The following is a 24,877-nucleotide window of genomic DNA, read 5'->3' as shown; positions in this document are numbered from 1 at the left end:
CGCGCCCCGGAGGCCCCAGCGGGGCTCGATTACTTTCGCCTGGGCGCGCCGCGGCCCCGCCGCTCCAGCGGGAACCCCACGGCGGGGAGGTGGGGCGACGACAACAAAAAGAAGTAAAGTAGGAGGAGATACATCCTGCGGGGGGCAGGGGAGGAGGAGGCGGCGAGCTCGGCGGAGGGGGCGGGGACCTCCTCGGGGACCCCGCGCCCCGTCCGCCAGCGGCCTGCGGGGCCCGGGAGCGGGATCCGCCGTCCGGGCCGCGCCCCCTCCCGCCGCCCGGGCCGTGCCGCGGCCGGCGCTTCCCCGCCCCCCGCGCCGCTCGCGCTGGTGCCGCCCCCTCGCCCGGCGCCGCCCGCGCGCAGCGTCTCGCGCCGGCCCGGCCCGCCCGCCGGGAAACAGCCGCGAGAGCAGCGGCCGCAGCGGTGCCTCCGCGCCCTCCGCCCGCGCACCGTCTCGCCTTCGCCTTCGCCTCCGCCTCCGCCTCCGCCTCGCCCTCGCCCTCGCCCCGGCCGCCCGCGCTCCGCCAACGTTCTCGTCTCCCGGGCCCGCCGCCCACCCGGCTCCGACCCCCAACCGTCGCGCTCTCCCGGGCGCGCGGCCCGCCGCCTGCTTCCGGGGCGGGCGGACAGGCGCCTGGTGCCGGCCCCGCAGCCACAGCGCCCCCGGCAAGCGGAGGAGGAAGGAGAGAAGAGGTGGAGGCGTCCGCGGGCTGAGTCGCGGCCGGGATGTCCGGGCAGCCGCCGCCGCCGCCGCCGCAGCAACAGCAACAGCAGCAGCAGCAGCTGCCGCCGCCCCCGCCGGCGGCCGTGGCCCCGGTCTCCGGAGTCGTCCTGCCCGCGCCCCCGGCCGTCAGCGCCAGCTCCTCGCCCGCAGGCTCCCCCGGTGGCGGCGCGGGGGGCGGCGGCGGCGGCTTGGGGGCCGCGGCGGCCGCCCTGCTCCTGCACCCGCCGCCGCCACCCCCGCCGCCCCCGGCCACCGCGGCCCCGCCACCCCCGCCGCCCCCGCCGCCCGCCTCGGCCTCGGCCTCCAGCGCGCCGCCAGGGCTCGCCGCGGGCCCGGGCCCGGCCGGAGGCGCCCCAGCCCCGGGCCCGGGCCTGGCGGGCAGCAGCGCCGCGGCGCCCTTCCCGCACGGGGACTCGGCCCTGAACGAGCAGGAGAAGGAGCTGCAGCGGCGGCTCAAGCGCCTCTACCCGGCCGTGGACGAGCAGGAGAGCCCGCTGCCGCGGTCCTGGAGCCCCAAGGACAAGTTCAGCTACATCGGCCTGTCGCAGAACAACCTGCGGGTGCACTACAAAGGTAGGGGTGCGCCCTGCGGCGGGGGCTGACCCGAGTGGGGGTCCGCCGCCGCCCCCCTCCCTCCCTGGGGGCGGGGGCCGGGGGCCGGGGAGGTGAGCAGCCTGCTCCCCGGCCTCTGGGAGCCGCAATCCTCGGCTCGGAGTGGGACGCCTTGAAGGAAGCCAGCATGACAGGACACAACTGGCTTCCTGATTCCCCGAACAGATAAATCTTGGGGCTTGGATGGAGGAATCCACGGGCCCGGAGTTGGGTTACATTGTTCTCCAGGTGGCGTGGGTCAGGCGTTCTCCGCTTACACCGGGGGAGAGGCACGGTGCCCAGGCGTCATTTCTAAGCGAGTGCAGCAGGGATGTATAGGGGGGAGGAGTAATCGGTGGAGGATTTTGTGGGAAATTAGGCCAGAGATTAGGGGGCACAAGCGGAAAAGGGGCGCAAGTTTGCCATCGATGTGTCGTCCCTCCTAAAGGCAGCTGGGGAGAGGGTAAGAGAGGTGAAACCTCAGGAGTCGGCGTTTTCTTCCGAGAGCAGAAATCTGCCACTCCTGATTGGAAAGGCCGGATATGGACGTGTTGTCATTAGTCTGGTTGAAAACAAGGATTTTTTAAAATGTTATTCAGTATTTTGAAGAAAATTGGCTTGGGTTTTACACCTGCAGTTTTTTTGGTGTGTGTGTGTTTTTTTTAAGCCTTAGGCTTGTGCTTCTCTTCCTCTTCCCTCATCTGTGTCTGCTATATTAAAACAAAGCTTCATGCAGATCACTTTTATATAACATAAGTTGCAATGGGAATTTTAAAAATGTAGCACAAATTAATAGCATGCATCAAGTTTATGTGTGTGTGTGTGTGTGTGTGTGTGTGGTGGGATGGGGTGGGGTGGTGACGAGGAACAATCCAATGTATTTGCCTGGAAACAAATCCAGTTTTTTAGGCCCCAAACCCGAATCTGGAGCTTTTACATTCAAAGCAGTTTTATTTTGATTGGCTACAAAGGGAGAGTATTTATTGATCAGGTCCTAGTGACATGGATAGAGAGGAATAAACAATTGTGGTGGCTAAGTAAAGTACACAGAACTGAAATTTAAGAAGAACCTTGACAAATAAGTTACTATTTAATCAGAAAGGAGAATGGAGACAAATCTACCAAATGATTTGGCTGCATTCAACCACGTATAAAAATAGGCCTTGTTGAGTATTCTTTTTATTCATAGACCCAGAGAAAAGCTTCCCATATGCTTCTTAATTTAAATGGCTGAAATTTTCAGAATATTGGACTTTTGTTTTTTTCTTAAATTTGGACATTTTGTTAATACCCTGTCAAGGCTATTGTTTAATTTTGTGTTTTAATTTGTGTGGACAGTACTATGTTATGAGGTGTTTACTTCTGATCTGGCTGCTAGAAAGCTTTTTGTTAGACTTGACAAACTTTAAAAATGTATAATTGATGGTTAATAATTAACTTACAAAAACCAGAAGCAGAAGATATGAAAGATTATTGAACAAAGAGTTCTAGCTTTCCTGAGTTCTGCAATCATTTGTGTTTTAGGCATGTTACAAAACAGGGCATCAGTTTCTTTCTCTGCCTGAGGAGGGAGTTGAGCTGATGGTTGGGAAGGAAATTTCCAGCTCTGAATTTCCATGATATCTAAGATTCATGATTACATTTTATTTAGCACTGTAACATGGTTTGATTAGTTTTACTAACTCTTTTTACATAAAATTGATTATTTAGGTCAGAGAAAAGTACATGCTTGTGTGAAATTGGTTGGCGATTGGAATATTTATGACACTGCTGTATCAATTATTTTTCTTGTTGGCCTCTCTATTACTTTCTGTTGTGTAATACTAAGATTCACTTTCTGGAAACTTCACTCTTTTATAATCATAAACCATTATTTCCGGAAGAACAGATTTTGTTGTCACCCTTTTGCTCTCTTGTCTCTTTCTTCTATCTCCCCTTTGTCTCTCCCTTCCCCCTTGATGCAAACACAGTCTCTTTTTTCCCCCTTCTACTGCCTCTTCCTCTTGTCTTGTTATTTTAATGTGTTGGGTGTTTTTCTTCCTGTTGTTTTTCCGTGTGCCTTCTGAGTGGATCACACAAAAGTACTAGGCAACTCTGTCCCAGTAATAAGGGAAGGGAGAAAAGGGGAAGTGTAATAGGTAGTGGGTAAGTAAAACTTTGATGTCCCAAAATAAACAGTTAATTTTACTTAACCTATTATTATGCGGCATTGTTTTTATCTAAGCATTTGGAGATACATTTGACATTAATAATTACTGTTCACAAAATATTTTTGCATATTACAGAATTTTAAAGGATTGATAATTATTTCCAGAATATAATTATCCTTACCTTTAAAAAAAAATTTTTTTAATTGATTTCAGAGAGGAAGGGAGAGGGAGAGAGAGATGAAAACATCAATGATGACAGAGAATCATTAATTGGCTTCCCCCCCTCCCCCCCAAGCATGCCCTCTAGGGATGTGCCTGCAACTCAGGCATGTGCCTTTGACCAGAATCCAACCTGGGACCCTTTAGTCCACAGGCCCACACTATCCTCTGAGTGAAATAGGCTATCCTTACCTTTGAAATAGAAATATCCACATTTTGTTTTTAAGAGTTTATTCTTCTAAGTTGGAATTACTGTTTTTGGTCGAAGTGTGTGATTCCTTGAATGATCTGAAGGGATTAATATTAAACAATGCCAGCCAAATAAAGTTGTTTGGATTGCAGAGAAATAGGGTATGTATTCTGTATGTTAAAAGTTAAAAAAAAATAACAAAACCTTTTGCTTAGCAGACTCACACCAACTGTTGAAATACTCAGGCATGTTTCTTTCCTTTTTACAGTTGCCAGCTTTGAATAAATACAAATATGACAAATTTAGACTTAAATTATTATAACTTTATTCCAACTGAAAGCATTTTCATAAATTTGACAATGGATTTGATTACCAGAAATGTTTTCAGTTACAGATTTCATTTTTATATGTCTGAAGTTTTCACTCTTGGTATATTTTATAAAGCATTTTGATAGAATTAGATTTGGACAAGGTGGTGGAATTCTCATTTTAGATCTGAGAAAGTGGGAGCACTTAGAGGTTAGATTTTGCTAGTCACAGTTAAGCCAGGATTGAAAACTAATTTTCACAGATTCTAAATGTAGCTCTTCTACTATACCGAATTGCCTATTTTAGTTTGTATGAGATTTTTAAATATCTTAAGTAGATAAAATTCATTAATCACATTTAGAACTTTTTGAAGAATAGTCGACATTAAAACTATATCTGGAGAAAAGTGTTACCTGGATCACACTAATGCCAAAGAAAAGTCCAGACACCTTGATTATGCTAATTTAGGGCAGCTTAGAAAGTAAGTGTAAGTTGGGAATGGTGGGAAGCAATGAAATAGTGGATTACATTTTTATTTTAAAGCATTATTAACAGTAGCTAACCATTAGGTTGAACTTTTGGTAGGTATGCCTACTTCCCCTCCCCCTCGATATCAACTGCCATTAGATCTAAGTTTAATTGCTTATCTGATTTCTTTCACTTCTTAAGGTTGAACAAATATCTCAATAAATAGTTGCTTGCCTGCCAATACAAATATCCTATAAGAATTATGGGGTGATATAAAATTGCTCCTCAAAAGTCAAGGAATTTAAAAACCAAACCGAGCATTTCCAGGGGTTTGCCAGATTTTTGGGAAATTTAGCTTTAAAAATACCTGTTGACAATTGAAGGAATCAAGTGAGTTTAATAACCATATTTGCAGAAAAATAGACAATAGTAATGATAATTCATTGAGCAGTTCCTGTTTAGCAGATACCTTGCTAGACAATCTATAATAATAAAAGGGGTAATATGCTAATTAGACTGGATGTCATTCTGATCGTCCTTCCTGATGAAACGGGGGGCCCAGGGGAAGCCAGCCTTGGTCCCAGGTATCTGTGAGTGCCCAGGGGAAGCCAACCCGGGTCCCAGGTGCCTGTGGGCAGCAGAGGAGGGAAGCCTGGGTCCAGGTGCTGGAGGGAAGCTGGTGCCGGCAGCCGGAGGAAGGAAGGCAGGCCTACGTTTGCACCAATTTTCGTGCATTGGGCCTTTAGTCTATATAAAACCCTATGCAACCGGTTGACTGCTTGACCGGTTGCTATGACAAACCCTGACCACTAGGGCGCAGAGGCTCAATACAGGAGCTGTCCCCTGGTGGTCAGTGCACCTCAGCTGACCAATGGAGATGCTGGGCTCACAGCTGGCAAGTGCAGTTATGCTGGAGCGAGTCTCCTGCCTCCGTGGCAGCGCTACCAAGCAGGGGCAGAGGCAGGCACCGTGGGGCTGGGATAAGAGGGCGCAGCGCCAGAACCTGGCTTGGGCTCCTCCCCGGCCGCCTGCCACTTTGCACACTACTACTACAAGGGGGGATGTTGGACTGCTAGTTTCCTCCTGATCTGTGGGGATCGGGCTGAGACCAGCAGTTTGACATCCCCCAAGGGGTTCCGTATTGTGAGAGGATGCAGGCCAGGCTGAGGGACCCTACTGGTACACAAAACCTGTGCACCGGGCCTCTAGTTTGTGTATATGCCTTGATATCTAACTATTCTTTTATTTATTCAGCAACCTTTTAGTGAATGTTTGTTTACATTGTGCAAGGTTCTGGGCACTCAAAGGTGCATGCAATACTGTCTTTTTATTCAAAAAGCTCCAAGGACATGATGTAGTAAAGAAAGTGTTATAAAGAGCACACTTTGGAGGGCAGGAGAAGCTCTACTGAGGCTGACATTGGGAGGGGTGAAGTTGGTGTCAGGGGCAGCTTTTAGAGGAGATGAGGCGAGTGGTCAGTCCTAAAAGATAAGTAGTCTATAGGGGAAGAGGATGGGCTAGGTATGACAACTAAAAAGGTAGAGAGAATTTTTGTATATGTTAGGAATTACAAGCAGTTTTGGGTGATTGAAATTTAAGTGTGCCTCAAGGAGCAGCTGGAAAAAAATTCTGAGAGGCCTTATAGAATATTTTATTGAGCTTAGATCTTACTCTGTAGGAGGTGAATCATCAAAGGATTTTAAATAGGAAGTGGCTGGTTCATATTTTCATTTTTGTCAGATTATACAATAATTGGAAGATAGATTCAACAGGTACAATATTGGATATAACAAACCCATTTAGGAGACCATTGTAGCAGACCGCATAAGAAGTAAATATCTGAACTTGATCAGTGGTGGGGTGGAGAAGAGCAAACATAGTTGTAATGTTTTAAAGTAACATCCCAGGATATGATGGGATGATGGAGAGAGAAATCAAAGTTGATAGCTGGGTTTCTGACTGTTACATTATTGCAAGGAACCATGAATCAAATAATGATTGTAATAAGTATAATAATAAAAGGGTAATATGCTAATTAGACGGGACATCATTCTGGACGTCCTTCCTGACAAAGCTGGGGCTGGAGGGAAGCCAACTGGGTCCCTGGTACCTGTGGGCAGCCTGGGGGAAGCCAGCCTGGGTCCCTGGTGCCTGCAGGCGGCCCAGTATGAGCCAGCTCAGGTCCCAGGTGCCTGCCAGCGGCCAGAGGAGAGAAGCTGGTGCCAGCAGCCAGGAAAGGAAGGCCTATTCTTGCATGAATTTTCATGCACCAGGCCTCTAGTTAAAATATAATATATTTGAAGATAAGTAAAAATGGGAATCTTATGCCCTATCTAGTTTGGCTCAGTGGATAGAGCGGCGGCCTGCGGACTCAAGGGTCCCAAGTTCAATTCTGGTTAAGATAGTGGTTCTCAACCTTTCTAATGCCAGGACCCTTTAATACAGTTCCTCATGTGATGGTGACCCCAACCATAAAATTATTTTCGTTGCTATTTCATAACTGTAATTTTGCTACTGTTATGAATCACAATGTAAATATCTGTGTTTTCCGATGGTCTTAGGCTCTACAGCAGGGATTCTCAACCTGTGGGTTGTGACCCACAGGTTGAGAACCGCTAGCAGGGTTCTCAATAAAATATATATTTAAAGTATTTTTTTTAAAAATTAATAAGATATATTTTTTAAAAAATAGGAATCTTAGCCATATGATCTGACTTCACGGAAACCAGAAAAAGCCAAAGAAGCAAGCCTTACACAAAGAACAGGTCTTCTGGGGTTAAGATGGCTCCAGGAATCACAACAGCTGGAGTTCATGGTTTTTTACTTTATTCTCCTGCTAACGTGACTGAGCTGCAGTCACTAGTTTCTGGTTTTCTTAGTTCTCTTTTTCTCTCTTGACTTATTCTTTCCTTCCTATTTCAAATTCCTGAGAGACTTACCAAGTTGGCCTTGCTAATTGTCGTCATTCTTAATTGGGCAGAGCTTTTCCTTATATGCGTGGTGTGAATTGGTGACTTTCATGTCAGGTGCTGACCTGTGTTGAATCAGCTGTAGGGGTGTGAGGGTAGTAATAATATATAAAACATCATCCTGGCACAAGGATGGTCTGGACTCTACTTCTTTCAATAGGAAAGTGTGTGAGGCAGATTGGCAGGGACCATTATTGCCTGGAGCTTGGGAGAGATCTAGGTCATGGCTGATTTGGGAGTCACCTCTTGGTAGTTGGAACTCTGAGATAGTAAGTGAAGTGAGAAGAGCAGTAGGTCAAAGATGGAACCCTGAGCAACACGAACATGAAAAGACTGGATGGATCCCAAGAAGGGACAGTTAAGAGGGACCTGGAAAGAGGAGTGTAGTGTTAACAGAAGCAGAGCAAAGGAGTATCAGAAATGAAGTGCTCTTTAGGGTCAAATGTAAATGCAACAGATAGGTTTAGCGAAATAGGCACAGAAAATTTTCCACTGAATTTGGAAATTAGATCATTGTGATCTCAGAGAGAGCAGTTTGAATTGAGTGATGGGGGCAAAAATCAGAATAAACAGAAGTGACCAAGCAGAGAGAAAGTAAATATAGATTACTCTTGAGAAATATAGATGAGGAAAGAGGTTAGGGAGTGCCTGGATTGAGGTTAAATCAGGTTTTTGTTTTTGTTTTGATGACTGGCTAATAGTGGAGTTACATTGTACCTGGCAATTAGCTTCTAATGTCAGCAAGTAAAATGAAATCCACATAATCCAAAATTACCCCTAAAATCTCCTTTAGAAAGTTCTGTTAGAGACTATTGTATCATTTCTAAGTAAGTTTCATTTTAGTTTGTGTAGATAAACTGAAGTGACACAAGTTAGATAAGAGTAAGATGTCAGTCCAAGGTATGGTATCCCAATAAATGTATGCAAAATTCAACACATTTTAACAAATTAGTAACTGTACCTGTTTTCATTACATTAAAATTTTTTTAAAAGTTCATTATGCTCACCACCAACCTCAGAGCATTATTGACAGTAATTTATACCACAGGAGCATATACAGCATGGGGCAAAAGTAGGCTTACAGGAGTTTTCTAATACATTAATAATTAATGAATAATAATACAAGAATAAACTGTTCTTGCATACTCACTACTATAAACCTACTTTTGCCCCACCCTGCATTTTATGAAAAGTGTATACATTTTTCAAGACTGTGTCCTTATAGATTGAGAAGGAAAGTAAAGAAAGAAAGGATAAAAATATAACTTGGAAGGCTGTAGGCAGGAAAATGGTTCAGGAGCACAGGATGGTTAGTCTTGAAGAAGAGTGCATTCTATTCACCCTAATAGTGGAAGAGGTGAAGAATGTTATGGATACAGACTAATTTGTAATAGGAACGTAGAGGATAGAACTCATGACCATATATCATGGTGAAGTCCCTTTTAAGCCCTGTTTTATGATAAAAGTAGGCAAGGTAATGTGCTCACTGAGTTCTAGTAGAGAGCTTAAAGTGAATGGTGAAAATGTGGGCTAAACACGGAAGGGAATGGGGAACAAACTAAAGATTTCTGAGTGTATTGTTGATAGCAGTGGGAGAGCCCAGCTGACTTCCTAAGAGTGGGTCTTTGCAAGATTGTTGGACTTTATTCAGCAGAGGCCAAATGCTCAGTGCAGGAGTTAGGGAAGGGAGATTATAGTATTGATCTCAGGCTGTGGTTTTTTTGCTGGTTGGGTGTAATGGAAGGATAGGCATCTGAGGAAAATCAAGGCTATTTGGGAGCTTTTAAGTGATTACCATGTAAGCCCATCCTGGGGTAGGAAAAATGAAGATAAAAACAAACCAAGAAAGGGTCCAGGGAATTGGAATTCCTTTGATGTTGGAAAGTATAGAAGTGAAGTCTTTAGAAATGGAAGATTATAGGATGGTGTGTCCTGGGGAAAGTGTAGGCATTTCTGCTGTAATGCCAAAAAATGTGTTACTGGAGAAAAACCCATGTTTTCCACAAAATTGCACTCTAAAAGTAGGGCTTATGGGAAAAAGAGGGCTGTGCAGATCACTTAAAACCTGTGGAACTTTGTAACCAGAGACTACAAAAAATACAAGCCCAGTTAAATTTCCATCAGCATTTGTGCCCAATATTACACTGGCTGCTGATCCTTCACATCCTTAAGCCTCAGGGTTTGGGCTTCCTTCTTAGAGAGGTGAGCACTTAACAGCTCTAAATAAAAATAAAAATCTGATTCGGAATTTTTTTCCATTCGCCCCCCCCCTCCCTTTTTTATTTAAACAGAGGAAATACCTATCTTTAGCTATTAGAATGGCTAAAATCCAAAGAAAACCTGGCAGTGCTAATTGTTGTTGAGGATGCAGAGCAACAGGAACTCTCAGACATTGCTGGTGGGATCCAAAGTGATACTACCACTTTGGAAGATGGTTTGGCAGTTTCTAACAATGCTAAACATAGTTTTACCATATGATCCATCAGTTCAGCTCCTTGATATTTATCCAACTAATTTGAAAACTTATGCCCACACAAACACCTGCACATGAATGTTCATAGAAGGTTTTCTCATAATTGCCCAAAACAAGCAACAAAGATGCTTTTCTGTAGGTGAATGGATAAACTGTGGTATATCCATATAATAAAGTATTATCTATACTAATAATTAGTATTATCTATACTAATGCAAATTGATTGGGATGCCCTCACACAACAACTTAACAGCAGGCTGTGTGGGGTGACCAGGCTGGCAGAGGGGGCAGTGAGGGGTGACCAAACAACTGAACAGCAGGCTGCGTGGGACAACCAGGTCAGCAGGGTGGGCAATGCGGGGTGACCAGGCCTGTAGAGGGAGGCAGTGAGGGGCAACCAGGTCGGCAGGGGTGGGGGGACACGCAGTTGGGGGTGACCAGGTGGGGGGGGTGAGGGGAAGGAGGAGAGCTGGGGGTGGCCAAGCTGACAGCAGGGGCAGTTAGAGGAGATCAGGCCAGCAGGCAGAGGCAGTTAGGGGTGATTAGGCAGGCAGGCAGGCAGAGGCCATTAGGGGTGATCAGGCAGGCAGGTGAATAGTTAGGAGCCAGGGGTTCCAGATTGTGAGAGGCATGTCCAACTGCCGGTTTAGGCCCAATCCCCAGGCTCAGACATCCCCTAAGGGGTCCTGGATTGGAGAGGTTGCAGGCTGGGCTGAGGGAACCCCACCCCCTGTGAACAAATTTTGTGCACTGGGCCTCTAATTCAGTGATAGAAAGAAATGAGCTACCCATCAATGCAAAGACACAATGGATCTTAAGTGCATATTGATGACTGAAAGAAGTCAGACTGAAAAGATTACATACTGTGTGATTTCAATTATATGACGTTCTGGAAAAGACAAAACCATAGACGTAGTAAAAAGATCACTGGTTGATAGGGGCTTTGAAGGAAGAGAGGGTGGGAATAGCATAGTACAGGGGATTTTTTAGATCAGTTAAAGTATTCTGTATGATATCTAATTGTGGATACCTGACACTGTATTTATCAAACCCATAGAATTTTACAGCATGAAAAATGAACCTTATTGGATGCAAATTAAAAAAATCATTCAGAAGAAGGGGGAAATCCCAGGATAGAATGCAGAATGTGATCACATAATCTTACAAACATATGAAACAACCTGGAAAAAGGGAAGGGAAAGGTACTGACCTAAATAACTTTGGAAATCAGTGGAGTCTATAAAACTAAAGGTGAAAAAAACTAGGTGAGTCCTTGCTGGTTTGGTTCAGTGGATAGAGTATTGTCCTGTGGACTAAAGGGTCCCAGGTTCGATTCCAGTCAAGGGCACATGCCTGGGTTGTGGGCACGATCCCCAGTAGGGGATGTGCAGAAGGCAGCCGATCAGGGATTTATTCTCATTATTGATGTTTCTCTCTCTCTCCCCTCCCCTTCCTCTCTGAAATCAATAAAAATACATTAAAAAACAAACTAGGTGAGCACTGAACTCTTGATAAAGTCATATTCCTCAGGGATATGAGTTAACAATTCTGTTACTGCTGTATACTTATACTGGAATTGAACAAGTAAATCAATGAATGGCAGATGATGGGAACTAGGTTTCTTACCATTGGAGTTGAATTCAATGGATAAAAAGCAGAGGGGGGAGGAGTGATCCGTGTGATGATTAGAGTTGGAGATATCACCATGAACTCATGTTTAGTTTAATATTGACACAAATGATAACATTAAAATACAGATATGTGTATATGCAGGGGTTTAGTATACAAATACATATTTTCTTGATCTTGTCAACAAGGGCACCTGGAAGTAATAATCCCATATATATAATAAAAGCCTAATATGCTAAGTGTCCGACTGTTCAACCAGTCTCTGTGATGAGCACTGACCATGAGGGGGCAGATGCTCTGACCAGTAGACTAGCTTGCTGCTGGGGTCCAGCTGACCGGGACTGGGCAAGAGGGGCCTAACATGCCCTGGAACCCTCCTGCAGTCCCTCTCCAGCCCCTAAAATATTTCTTCTAATTAATTTCCTTTCTGTGTGCACAAGTCAGTCCACCGGGCCTTTAGTACTTCCAGAACAACTAGCACACTAATACCTAGAGCTGGGCTCTAATGCCATTTACCAGGGCTCCTTGGAGAACCCTCTTTCTAGGAGAGGGGCAGCAACTATATTAGCATCTTGGTGCCAGAGAGTAACAAGCAAATGAGGACTCATCATGGAAGTATGTCAGAGTGCCAGAGGAGTCAACTGAAAAACACTCCCAGTAGCCTAAGGGGGAACATTTGAGCAACAACATAAAGTATTAGGTCTAGTAATAATTAATGTCGTTTTCTAACACTTTTTTAAATTGAATTTATTTAAACAATACAACAAAATTTAATCAACAATATAGTTGCTGTTGTTTTCTACTACTTGTGCCCAATGCTCAGGAAGCATTTTAATCCCTCTGTTGTAAAATTCTTGTGATTTTGATGCAAAAAATTCGGTCAATGCATTTTTGAGGCATTCTTCATTATTAAATTTTTTTCCAAGAAGAAAGTTTTGCAAAGAACAAAACAAATGGTAATCGGAAGGGGCAATATCAGGAGAATATGCAGGCTGAGGGAGAACTTCCCATTCCAACTGGCGCAGTTTTTCAGCAGTGATTCTTGCAGTATGCGGTCGTGCGTTATCGTGGTGAAGAATTACGCCCCCCCTATTAATCAGCGCGGGTTCTTTTTCTCTTAAAGCTTGGGCTAACCTTTCCAAGTGGGCACTATACACTGCACTTGTAATGGTTTGGTTAGATGGTAAAAGTTCATAATGAAGAATTCCTTTAAAATTCCACCAAACACACAACATCCAACATCACTTTTTTCGCATGCAAGTCAGGTTTTGGTGTGGGCTGCAGAGCCTCATTTTTGTCCAACCATTGAGGCAGCCTTTTCAAATTAACATACAGCACCCATTGTTCATCTCCGGTAACAATTTGCTCTAAAAATGGCAAACGGTTTTGACGAGAGAGGAGCGAACTGCAAATTGTGACTCTTTGATTACGGTTGTTGTCGGTCAACTCATGAGGAACCCATTTTCCAAACTTTTGGGCTTTGCCAAGTGCATGCAATTGATTGGAAATTGTTTTTTGTGAACAATTTAAAGTTGTCGCAAGCTCTTGTTGGGTAATTTGAGGATTTTGCACCAAAAGAGCTTGAAGAGCTTCTTGATCAAAATTGGACACACGGCCTCAACCACTCTTGTCATCTAACAAAAAATTTCCCTTGTGAAATTTCTCAAACCAACGCTGGCATTTTCTGGCGCTAACTGCATCTTGACCAAGAGCACTACAGATGTTTTTTGCAGCCTCACTTGCTTTTCTTCCTAATTGGAACTTGTAAAGCATGCAGTGCCAAATATGCTCTTCATCCGCCATCTTCTTAGCCCTAGTTTTGCAACAAAAACCAAACCAAACACAAACTTTTTCAAGCAAAACTTGTTAATTGCACTTCACACGTTCTGTAGATACCACGTGTTTGAAGGTTATGTCAATACAAGTCAACGCCAAGCAAGATTTTAAACGAATGTTAAAAAACGACATTAATTATTACTAGATCCAATTAAATTATAACCCGAAGTATAAAGTAAGTATGCATGAGATGTTTGAGTCCATACAAATATAACCAAAGAGGAAATATCGTAGCACCTTTTGATCTGCACTGCACTTGGATTTTCTCCAGATGGTTTCATATAGTGGCAAATGTAAGTAGTTCCTGAAGCCACTAAGCATTGGGCATTTTAGGAATGCACTTCTGTAGGAATCCCAGTCTTCGTTGACCTAGTGTCTTTTGTACATGCTAAACCACATGTGTCGAACACAAGGCCCGCGGGCCAAATCCGTCCCGCCAGGCCTTGCAATGTGGCCCGCACCGTGCTGTCATCACTGCACTCCGCTGCGTTTCCATCACAATGACAGTTTATGACTGTTCAGTAAACCATTCGGCCCGAGATTTAGGCTGGATTTTAGATTTTGGCCCCTTCTCTGATTGAGTTCGACACCCCTATGCTAAACTTTTCTCTTTCATTCATTAATGTACTGGGGAAAGCTGTGTTATGAACTAGATGACTTTTTCTTATGCTGACATCATTTCCACATTTATCAAGTGCATATCAGCTAATTTGTATTCAAGAAATGTGTTTTGTAACAGAACAGACTTTATGAGAATTTAATATTTCGGAGTTGAAATTGTTTGAGGAGATCATTGTGGCTCCAGGAGGAATGATTGAAGTTAGGGTGGATGTCAGTAGGAATTAAAATGCAAAAAATGTTTAGGAATTAAAATTTAAAAAATGTAAAATAATTGACTATTACTGTTAATGTATGGGAAAGATATGTGTTACTATAAGGGCCATATAAAAAGGAAGTTAGAAAAAGTCAGAGAGGTTAGAGAAAAAGTAATTGAGGAAGTACAGCTTGAGCTAAGATCTGAAGAAAGAATAGGACCTACCCAGGTTGAGAAGGAAGTGGGGGAGAGCTTTCCAGTTAGAGGGAATTGCTTGTGGCAAAGACTGGCCTGGTGAATGTAGCTGCAGCAGAAAGGAGATAAAATATGCAGGGGAGGGAAGCTCAAACAAGGTTTTCTGGAAGTTTATCTTTTTCCTAGGTTAACAGGAGGCTTTTAAGAAGGAATTTTAATTGTATTGAGGGATAGTGGTGCAAGGAAGGCAGGTTTATATTTTCAGAAAGTCACTTGGTAGCATGTTGGCCAATGGAGGGGGATAGGATGGACTTTATTCAGACCCTTTCCATTTCAACGAAACTAGTCAACAGATTTAATAGAAAGAACTAACTTTACTAGCCTTAGAGTTTTGAAGCAGTATATGTATTTTCTGTTTGAACCATATAGAAAATGCTCAGTAGTGAAGTCTTTGTGTTTTTAAAAGTTTACACTTTGGTAGTGTAAGGTTATATTTTGGTCACCACAGAATTTTAGGTAATAAAATTCCTGCTGATGAACATGGCCCTTCAGTCTGAAAATAGTAGTCTCATCTAATAAACAGTATGAATCCTTTTTTTTTTTTTTTTAAATTGAATTTAGCCTTAGCCAGTTTTGTTCAATGGTTACAGCATTGGCCTGTGGACTGAAGGGTCACAGGTTTGATTCCGGTCGAGTGCACTTATCCAGATTGTGGGCTTGATCCCCATATGGGGCATGCAGGAGGCAGCCAATCAGTGATTCTCTCTGATCATTGATGTTTCTCTCTCCCTCCTCTCTGAAATCAATACAAAAAATATATTTTTAAAAATTGAATTTATTGGGGTGACATTGGTTAATAAAATGACATAGGTTCAAATGTACAATTCTACAATATATCTGTTACTATATTGTGTGACCAAAATCCCATGTCACGTCTCCTTCCATCATCATTTATCCTCCTTTACCCTCTTCTGCCTGCCTCCACCTTCTTTCCCTCTACTGATCTCCTTGCTATTGTGCATGAGGTAGTGGTTTTTGTTGTTTTTACCTAATCCCTTCACCTAGCCTCCCAACATGAATCCTTTTAATCTTACATCTAAACTTTTCCCTAAATATTTAAACATTTATAGACAAATTTTATAATGTTTTAGTAGAGCATAATGAAGATTTATGATTGTGTAGTTTTTTTACAGTTATTTTTGCATAATGGAAAAAATGTAGGGGATTTTAATTCATACATGGATTTAATATGAGTCTACTAATTTGGGACAAGGTTATATAATCTCTAGGAATTTTTTCATTTTAAAAAATGAGGTTAAATAATACTTATTTCATAGATGTTGGATGAGAAAAAACTATAGAAAAGCACATAATGCTTTGAGAGGTTGTTTACCCTAAATATTTCCTATCTCTTTTCCCAAAGAAGTAGCAAGATTAAGAGATGGGAATACATGTGAAGTGATTGTAACTAAATCCTTTCTATGGGTTCAAAGCTGCACTGGATCAGGCTTCTTGAACTTAAATCCCAGCACAAACCCTGGATTGGAATTCTCACACAGCAGTATAACCTTGAGCACGTTTCTTTATTTTGCCTAAGTTTCCTCATCCTATGTAATAAAAGGCTAATATGCAAATAAACTGAGTGGCGGAAAGATCGGTCGCTATGATGCACACTGACCACCAGAGGCAGATGCTCAACACAGGAGCTGCCCCCTGGTGATCAGGGTGCTCCCACAGGGGGAACACCAGAAGCCGGGCTCATGGCTGGTGAGTTCAGCAGTGGTGGCAGGAGCCTCTCCTGCCTCTGTGGCAGTTGGGACATCCCCCAAGAGCTCCTGGACTACGAGAGATGTAGGCCAGGCTAAGGGACCCCCTGAGTGCATGAATTTCGTGCACCGGTCCTCTAGTTTTTAAAATAAAAATAAATAGTATCTACTTCATAACTTGTTTTGAATGCTAAATAAATTAATAAATACCATGCTCTTAGAACCAATGCCTTTCACATAATATTAAATGTATGTGAACATGGGCTAATTTGCATGGCAAGTGTAAATAATAAATTACCATTTATTATTACTAAGTATGCCTTGAGATTATCTTAAAAACATCTATCTATCTATATATATAAAGATAGATAGATAACCTATCTATATCTATATCTATATATCTATATCTATGGGCAAGCCCCACCCATCCCGCCTGCCCCACCGGGCCTGCGGCCACCACTGCCATCTGCCTCTGCGGCTGCACACACTGCTGCTGTGTGCCCTGCCCACCCGACTTGCCACGCCCATCGCCCCTGCTGCCTCCCGCCATTGGAGGTGCCTCGCGAGTGCCTCTGCTACGCACCTCACGGCACCCCGCACACACACGCTGCCTGCGCTTTCCCTCCAGCAGTCACAGCTGCCTTGCTTTTCACTTTCCCTCCTCCTTCCTTCTATGTTGTCTTCAGTCTTTACTCCTCCCTCCCTTCATGTATGCAAATTAACCGCCATCTTTGTTGGGTGATTTGCATACTCTGATTGGCTGGTGGGCATGCTTGTATAGTGGTGTGATAGTTAATTTGCATATTACTCTTATTATGTGTTTTTTATATATATATATATATATATATATATATATATATATATATATAAATTTTTTTTTTTTTTTTTTTTTTTTCTGAGAGGCAGGGAGAGTTAGAAATACCGTTGAGAGAGAAACATCAATCAGCTGCCTCCTGCACACCCCCTACTGGGGATGTGCCTGCAACCAAGGTACATGCCCCTGATCGGAATCGAACCTGGGACACTTGAGTCCTTGATCCACTGAGCCAAACTGGTTAGGGTGCCTTGAGATTATCTTATCTCTAATAAAAGTTTAATCATTTCCCTTCCAAAAAAACAAAAAACAAAAACAAATATAAAAGCTAGTTGATTTAGGACCCCAAGGTTAATTAGGGTTTTCTTTGGATTTGTTTTTAACTTTAAATTTTTTTTAATGCATTTAGTTTACTTGACCTTTTCTCAGACAAATCAATTATTTTAAACATATTTTTACTGAAAAGATGTCTTGCTAAAACCATAATTTACTAAATATCTATTTTTAAAAAGTCACTGGTGTTATTCTGCAGATTTGTGCTTTTTTTCTTTTTTCCTGTTTGCTTAGTGTAAATCTATTATCTATATATGTTAAAGCAGTTTTAGTCTGTATGTTGCTGCTTCCTCTTTTATGTTCTTAGCCAAGCTTATCACCTGCCATTGGCCATCTATTTATTTATAACACAACACCATATATACTTAAGATGTCTATGGACATACGTTTTCATGGTAATAGAAAGGAGCTGTGGAGTTCAACAATTTCTTTCAGGCTATGTCATCATCAGCTAATTTGTATTACAACTGTAAGCTTAACTGTTTAATGGTAGGGTGTACATTGGTATTGGTAATTTGATGAAATCCATGATAAGGGAATATATGACCTCATTGGTTTGTGATGGTTATTATAGGGCTAAGATATAATTTGTGAGTTAAGTTTTTTAGTTTTAAAATAATGGTAAATTTGAGGTGGGGAATTTTGTTCTTCATGAAGATGTTGTTATAGTATGTCTGAAAGGTTAGCCCAGCTGGAATGGCTCAGTGGTTGAGCCTGGACCTATGAAGCAGAAGGTCATGTCTAGTTTGCAGGCTCATCCCCAGTAGAGGGAGTGCAGGAGGCAGTGGGTCAGTGATTTTCATCATTGATGTTTCTATCATATCTTTCTCTCCCTCTCCCTTCCTCTCTGAAATCAGTGAAAGTATATTTAAAAAAGAGATTAATGACATAAGTTTATATTGTGTGGAACATATCTAACTAGAATACCTGAATAAGCATTTTAGAATATTGTTTCTCATACAGTCTTTTTGGGGATTGTGGAGACTGGTCTCACTCTCTGAGTGCTTTTTGACCAGCTATTTTAGCTTCTGTCATTATTCATATTCTGTGGTTTTATGGGCTTATTTTGCACATGCTAGCTTCCAAGGTTAGTTGTGTCTTGGGCAAGGGAAGGGAGGTGATTATGAGTGAAGGGCAGACACCTTCTGGAATCAGAATAAAGGGATAGCTAACTTAAGATGTTTAAAGCTATTATCTAACAGATTTTCTAAGATGTCAGCAGTGGTATGGGGTTATATTTCTTTTTTTTTTTTTTAAAGAAAGAATATACAACTAGTGATTAGATATTTCTCATGCTGTAATTGACCAAAGAAATTTATAGGTCAGCGTTTATATAGAATAAATGATATGTCATAGAACAAAATTGTAAATTCTTTAAGAATGCTCTTTGCCAATTCAATCTAATTGTAAAATTGCATTTAAAAATATACTCGGTGATACAGATGCTTCTTTTAAAAAAATTTTTTATTGATAACAGAGAGGAAAGGAGAAGGAGAGAAAGTTAGAAACATCAATGATAAGAGAGAATCATTGATTGGCTGCCTCCTGCACACCCCTCACTGGGGATCAAGCCCACAAACTGACATGTGCCCTTGACTGGAATCAAACCCGGGACCCTTCAGTCCACAGGCCAACACTGTATCCACTGAGCCAAACTGGCTAGTGCTAGATGCTTCTTTTTTAAAATGCAGGCCATTTTGCAAAGTAGTATTGTTTAGAAATTTTATAAATGATATTGCAAATTTAGATTAATAAAATTAAGATCATATTTTCATTATGTTCTTCAAATGCAACCTTTTTTTTTCTTCTCTTACAAATACAGTCAACTCTAAAATACTTTAAAGTTTCCTAAACGACTGTTAGGTTCAATGGTTTAGATTCTGAAATTTTATTAAAACTACTACTGTGAGAGTTCCATGACTAGCTTGGGCTGTTTTGCATATTGGATTAATTGTGATGACCATCAAGTCTTTAATTATTTGTACTCATGGACACAGAAATGTATATATTATTCTATAAACCATATTCCTGAATTATTTGTTAAGATTCTCATTTGGATATCTCATTTGACTTTTTTTCCTTTCTGTTTTTTATGCAGGTCATGGCAAAACCCCAAAAGATGCAGCATCAGTTCGTGCCACACATCCAATACCAGCAGCCTGTGGGATTTATTATTTCGAAGTAAAAATTGTCAGCAAGGGAAGAGATGGGTAAGTGTAAATTGTGGTGGGAAAAATTGTTTGCTATTCTTGGGAAATTATTTTTGTTTTAATTCATAATGTTTATATTAACCAAGTTTCTCTGGTAGGTTTGTCATTAAAGTGAAGAATTGGAATCCTATCTAATAAAGAGGGAATGTGCTAATTGACCCTCATGTCATCAGAAAGATGGTGGCACCCATAGCCAATAAGGAGGGAATATGCTAATTGACTGCCCTGCCCACCTTGCCCTGCCCTCAGGTGGCAGTGCCCACAGCCAATAAAGAGGGAATATGCTAATTAAATGCCCTGCCCTCAAAAATGGCAGTGCCCACAGCCACAAGATGGTGACGTCCAGTTCCCTCAACCCCACCAGGGCAGCAAGCACATGGCATACTCCAGAGTCTCCCAGTCCCCTCAGCTCCCCCAGCTGCCCAGGACTGGATCAAAGCACAGGCAAGCCTTGGATGGCAGCTCCCCAGCCGCCCACGGCTGCCCCAGGCTCAGGCAACCAGGGCCAACAGAGCTTCCACTGCCGGCAGTGGCAGCAGCAGAGATGTAATAGGGCGTTGCCTTCCCCTGATCAGCAGGTTACCTCCTGCCCCTAAGGGCTCCTGGACTGTGAGAGGGGACAGGCTGGGCTGAGGGACCCCCCCTTCCAATGCATGAATTTTCATGTGCCAGGCCTCTAGTTAAATAATACAGATAGTAATTTTTCCAGGCTTTTTCTTACACTGTATCTTTCTGAGTTGAGAGAGCCAAGTTCAAATAGGCATGATTGTAATAATTTATAACCCTACCAATGCATATTTAGTAAGCCAGTTCCTTTTGTACTCAAATTATATCCTTAACTCCATAATGCTGGCATTGTGCAGTTTGATTCCCAGGGTTCTCTTTTCTTTTCACACTACATAGTCTACCTTTTCCATTTCATGCATAGGGCCTCTAGTTTTCAAATAATAGTTTACCAGTTTAGAGGCATTGTAGATGCTTTATAACAGTCTAGAGGCTCAGTGCATAAAATTTGTGCACTGGTAGGGTCCCTAGCAGCGGCCAGCTGCCAGCTGGATACTCCTCTCTTCCCCCTGCTGCCATTGGGCTGGGGCCTCCCTCCCTTTCCCTGGCCAGCCTGCCCCCTGGTCGAACTCCTGGAAGAACTCCAGTTGAGGGGACAATTTGCATACTACGCTTTTATTATATGGTATTCTAACCAATTTCTTCCTCCTGTCCTTTATAATATCGCTATTATTCATTTCACATATTAGTAAACTAATATTGATTGTTACTGTTATTTTTTTTAATCAATTATCTGAGCTCAATTCAGAATAAGAAAATTAAAAGATTTTATCTTTATCAGTCATCATGCAGTTATGTCAAGGGAACCTCTTCCTTTCTTTATGTAGATATGAGTTTCTCATATGTCTTTTCCTTTTCTGGGAAGAACTTTTAATACTTCTTGCAAGGCAGGTCTATTGGCAACAAATTCGCTCAGTTTTTGTCTGATAAAATCTATTTCTTCTAAACTTTTGAAGGAAAATTTCCCTGGATATCTAATTATAGATCAGTAGTTTATTTCAAAACTCAGATAATTCACTCCAGCCTTTTTTTTTTTCTTCTTTTTTTTTTTCATGCATGGTTTCTAAAGAGAAGTCTGACATAATTCTTATTCTTCTTTCATATAAGTAAGGTGTGTGTTTTGTTTTTGTTTGTTTGTTTGTTTGTTGTATGTGTGTCCTTCTGCTTATTTCAGGATTTTCTGTTTACAAAAGTCAAACACAAAATCCTGAAATAAGCCTAGGAGTTGATGTTTTCTATTTAACCTCTTTTGTGTGCTCTGAGTTTTCTGGAATTTTGATTCGGTATCTGTAACATCAGTTTCTCTCCTTCTAGTATTCCCATTATATGTATGTTACACCCCTTATAGTTGTTTCATAGTTGTTTTATATATTCTTTCCCCCCTTTATTTGGCATTTCAATTTGGGACATTTCCATTGATATAGCTGCATGCTGACTTATTGTCTCTCCTCAGTTGTGTTTAGCCCATCGAAAGCATGCTTGATTTGTGTTAGTGGTTTTGATTTCTAGCAGTTTGCTTTGATTTTTATAGCCAATACCATATAAATTAACAGTTATCTTAAATTCTTAGTTTTGATAAATTCCAAAATATCTGCTGTATTTGATTTTGGTTTTGATGCTTGCTTTGTCTCTTTAGAATATGATTTGTCTTGCTTTTTGTCATGCATTGTAATTTTTTGTTGAATACTATACAATTTATTATACAACTAGAGGCCCAATGCACGAAGATTCGTGCAAGAATGGGCCTTCCTTCCCCTGGCTACTGGCATCTTTCCGCTCCAGCCTGGAGCTGCTTTTCCACCTTTCCACGCTCCCCATAAGCCCAGACTGGCTGGGGCGGTGTGAAATGCCTGTGTTGTTGCCATGGCAATGATGCAGTGCCCACGTGTACAAGTTACCCTCCATCTTTGTTGGGTTAATTTGCATACTCCTGATTGGCTGGTGGGCATCGCGAAGGTATGGTCAGTTTGCATCTTACTCTTTTATTAGTGTAGATAGGAACTCAGGTAAATAATTATCTGGCTTGTATTTATGCCATGTTTAATGTTTGCTAGGTGTGTTTGTATTGTTTGTATGTGTCAGAGGCTTTATTTTCCTCTCGTTTCCTCGTCGTCTTGGTGGTTTTAGGGTTTCCCTAGAAACTCCTTATAGGCTGTGCCATGCAGCTCTCTCACTTGTCATTTGTTTTTATCCTGGGACCTTATAGATGTGGTAATAATGTACTAGGGAATGGACATGTTCTGTAATGTTATGATTAAATCTCAGTTGTTGTAGTGGACCAGGTTATGATCTTCAGAGAAGTTTTAGTATTTTCCCCCCTTTTAAGTCAGGAAGGCTAGCTGGACTGGAGTTGTCTAATTGTCCTTAAACTCTAGGTCAGATGAGGCTCTAATACAGTAGTTTCTCTTGGAGGCAAGTCTTTGTTAAGCAGAACTGATTGCTCTGAGCATATCCACTTTTCCTCTCCCCCAGCCCGAAACTGGAAGGAATTTTTTTTTCTGAAAATAAGCTGGTGGAGTTCCCAAGGTAAAACTCATGAATATGTGGAGGCTTCTTTAAGATGGGAAAGATTTTGCCCAGGTGGCGTGGTTCAGTGATAAGCATCAACCTATGAACTAGGAGGTCATGGTTTGATTCCCGGTCAAGGTGCATACTCAAGTTTCAGTTTTGATCCCCAATGTGGAGTGTGCAGAGAGGCATCTGATCAGTGATTCTCTCTCATCATTGATGTTTCTATCTCTCCTTCTCCCTATATAAAATCAATAAAAATACATTTTTTTTAAAAAAGGGAAGGATTTTAAAGCTCAAGCTAGCTTACTTACACAAATATCTTTAAAATATTCCTACTAGTTAACCATATTCAGAGGCTCCTGCTCCTGGCAAGCCCAATCTCATTCTTTTCAATTTTCCTGGAGGCTTTTTGCTTTGTGAACTGTTTTCTAATGACTCTAAGAAGAGTTGTTGATTTTCAGTTTGTTCACTTTTTTCCTTGTTTTGAGGATAAGTGACAAAATTCAAGCTCTTTACATATTGGAGCTGAAATCAGAAGTCCTCTTGTTTATGTTTTGACAATGAGTTTCATTGAGACATAATTCACATACCTTAAAAATTTACACTTAAAAACATACTTTGGTTAGTTTTTAGTGTATCACAGAGTTGTATAACCTTACCACTGTTTAATTTTATAACATTTTCATCACCTGAAAAAGAAATCCTATCCCCATTAGTAATCACTTCTCCCAATCTTAGGTGACCACTTACCTATTTTGTTTTTATAGTTTCCTATAATGGGAATTTCATATAAAGGGAATCATGCAATTTGTGACCATTTATTTTTTACTTATTTATCTTTGCATGTTTTCAAGGTTTATTCATGCTATAGCATTTATCAATAATCTATTCCCCATTGTTGCAAACTAATATTCCATTGTAAGGATATATATATATATATATATATATGTATATATAAACATTTTGTTTATCCATTCATCAGTAGGTAGAAACACTTTTTTGCCTACTATGAATAATGTTTTTATAAACATTTGTGTAATAGTTTTGTGTGGATGTATTTTCATTTCTCCTGGGTAAATGTCTAAGAATTGGATTGCTGGTTTTAGGGAAATTCATTTCAAGTTGTGAGTTTTTCTTAGTGGTTGCTCTGGAGGATTATTCAGATAATAACTTAATATAATTTAGATCGATAATAGCGTATTAAACTTTGGTCCATATTATTTCCATTTTCTTCCGTTTCCTTTTTGGTATTGTCATAAAAGTGTAGCTTTATACAGTTCAAGCCCAGAGAATTATAATTATTGATTTATATTAATTTTTCAGGCCTCTGCCTTCTGGCTTCCATGATTTCTGATGAGAAATCTGTTGGTAATTTAATTAGGTTACTAGTACATAGCATTAACAATATAAAGCAGTAATGGTAACCTAATTCCTATCTATAATAGGAATTAAACTAATCTAGTCCTCTTAGTTCTGTTGTTGGATATTTGGTACAACTATTATCTACTTAACAATGCTAATAAATGTATAATTTGAAATTACGTATTGACATATTGTTCTGAAAAGTATCCACGACCATTTCCCTTTTAAACACATAGTACCACAATAATAACTTTATTGTGCATGTGCTTAAATCTTGTCACTCCTTCCCTCTTGTTGAATTTGAGTGTGTTTTTATATATCATGCAATCCCAAACATCTACCAGCTATCTTGGTTCACTGTGTTATAAGCCACACCCATGCATATCCAATGTCCCAATTTTTCCCTTCTTAGATAACTTTCTTTCCACCACTTTGAAATAATTTACAAGCTGTAATCTTTATGTCACCCACTTCCCCAAATAAACTTCAGGTCTTTTTCAGTGTAATATGCCATGTTTATTGTAGTATTTTTTAACAACTTGTATAAAACTTCTTATGGAATTTTGAGTTTAAATTGGGTTCTTAGCTTTGTGTATGTGTGTTACTGGTGAAGTTTTGGAACACTGTTCTTAACCCAGTTTTTCCCCATAAACACTGTAGATTTATTTATTGAATGATTTTGTTTAGTATGGTGATTTTAAGAAACTTAAATGTTGTGATATAGCAAAACTAATTTTACAATTTCATATGA

At 41.4% G+C, this 24,877-nt stretch overlaps 1 protein-coding gene across 1 annotated transcript in view; it reads left to right on the top strand.

The window, feature by feature from the left end:
- Positions 1-393: 393 nt before the first annotated feature.
- Positions 394-24,877, top strand: part of RANBP9 (RAN binding protein 9) — an 82,776-nt gene continuing 58,292 nt past the window's right edge. The window contains exons 1-2 of the mRNA XM_036448401.1: positions 394-1,296; positions 19,578-19,689. Of these exons, the coding sequence (XP_036304294.1) occupies positions 726-1,296; positions 19,578-19,689 (683 nt within the window). The 5' untranslated portion in view covers positions 394-725. The remainder of the gene's footprint in view (positions 1,297-19,577; positions 19,690-24,877) is intronic.

This window comes from Pipistrellus kuhlii, unplaced genomic scaffold (genome assembly GCF_014108245.1).
Source record: "Pipistrellus kuhlii isolate mPipKuh1 unplaced genomic scaffold, mPipKuh1.p scaffold_m20_p_2, whole genome shotgun sequence".
Taxonomy (NCBI): Eukaryota; Metazoa; Chordata; class Mammalia; order Chiroptera; family Vespertilionidae; genus Pipistrellus; species Pipistrellus kuhlii.
Note: the sequence above shows the minus strand (reverse complement) of the source record. Positions and strands in the feature narration are given on the sequence as shown.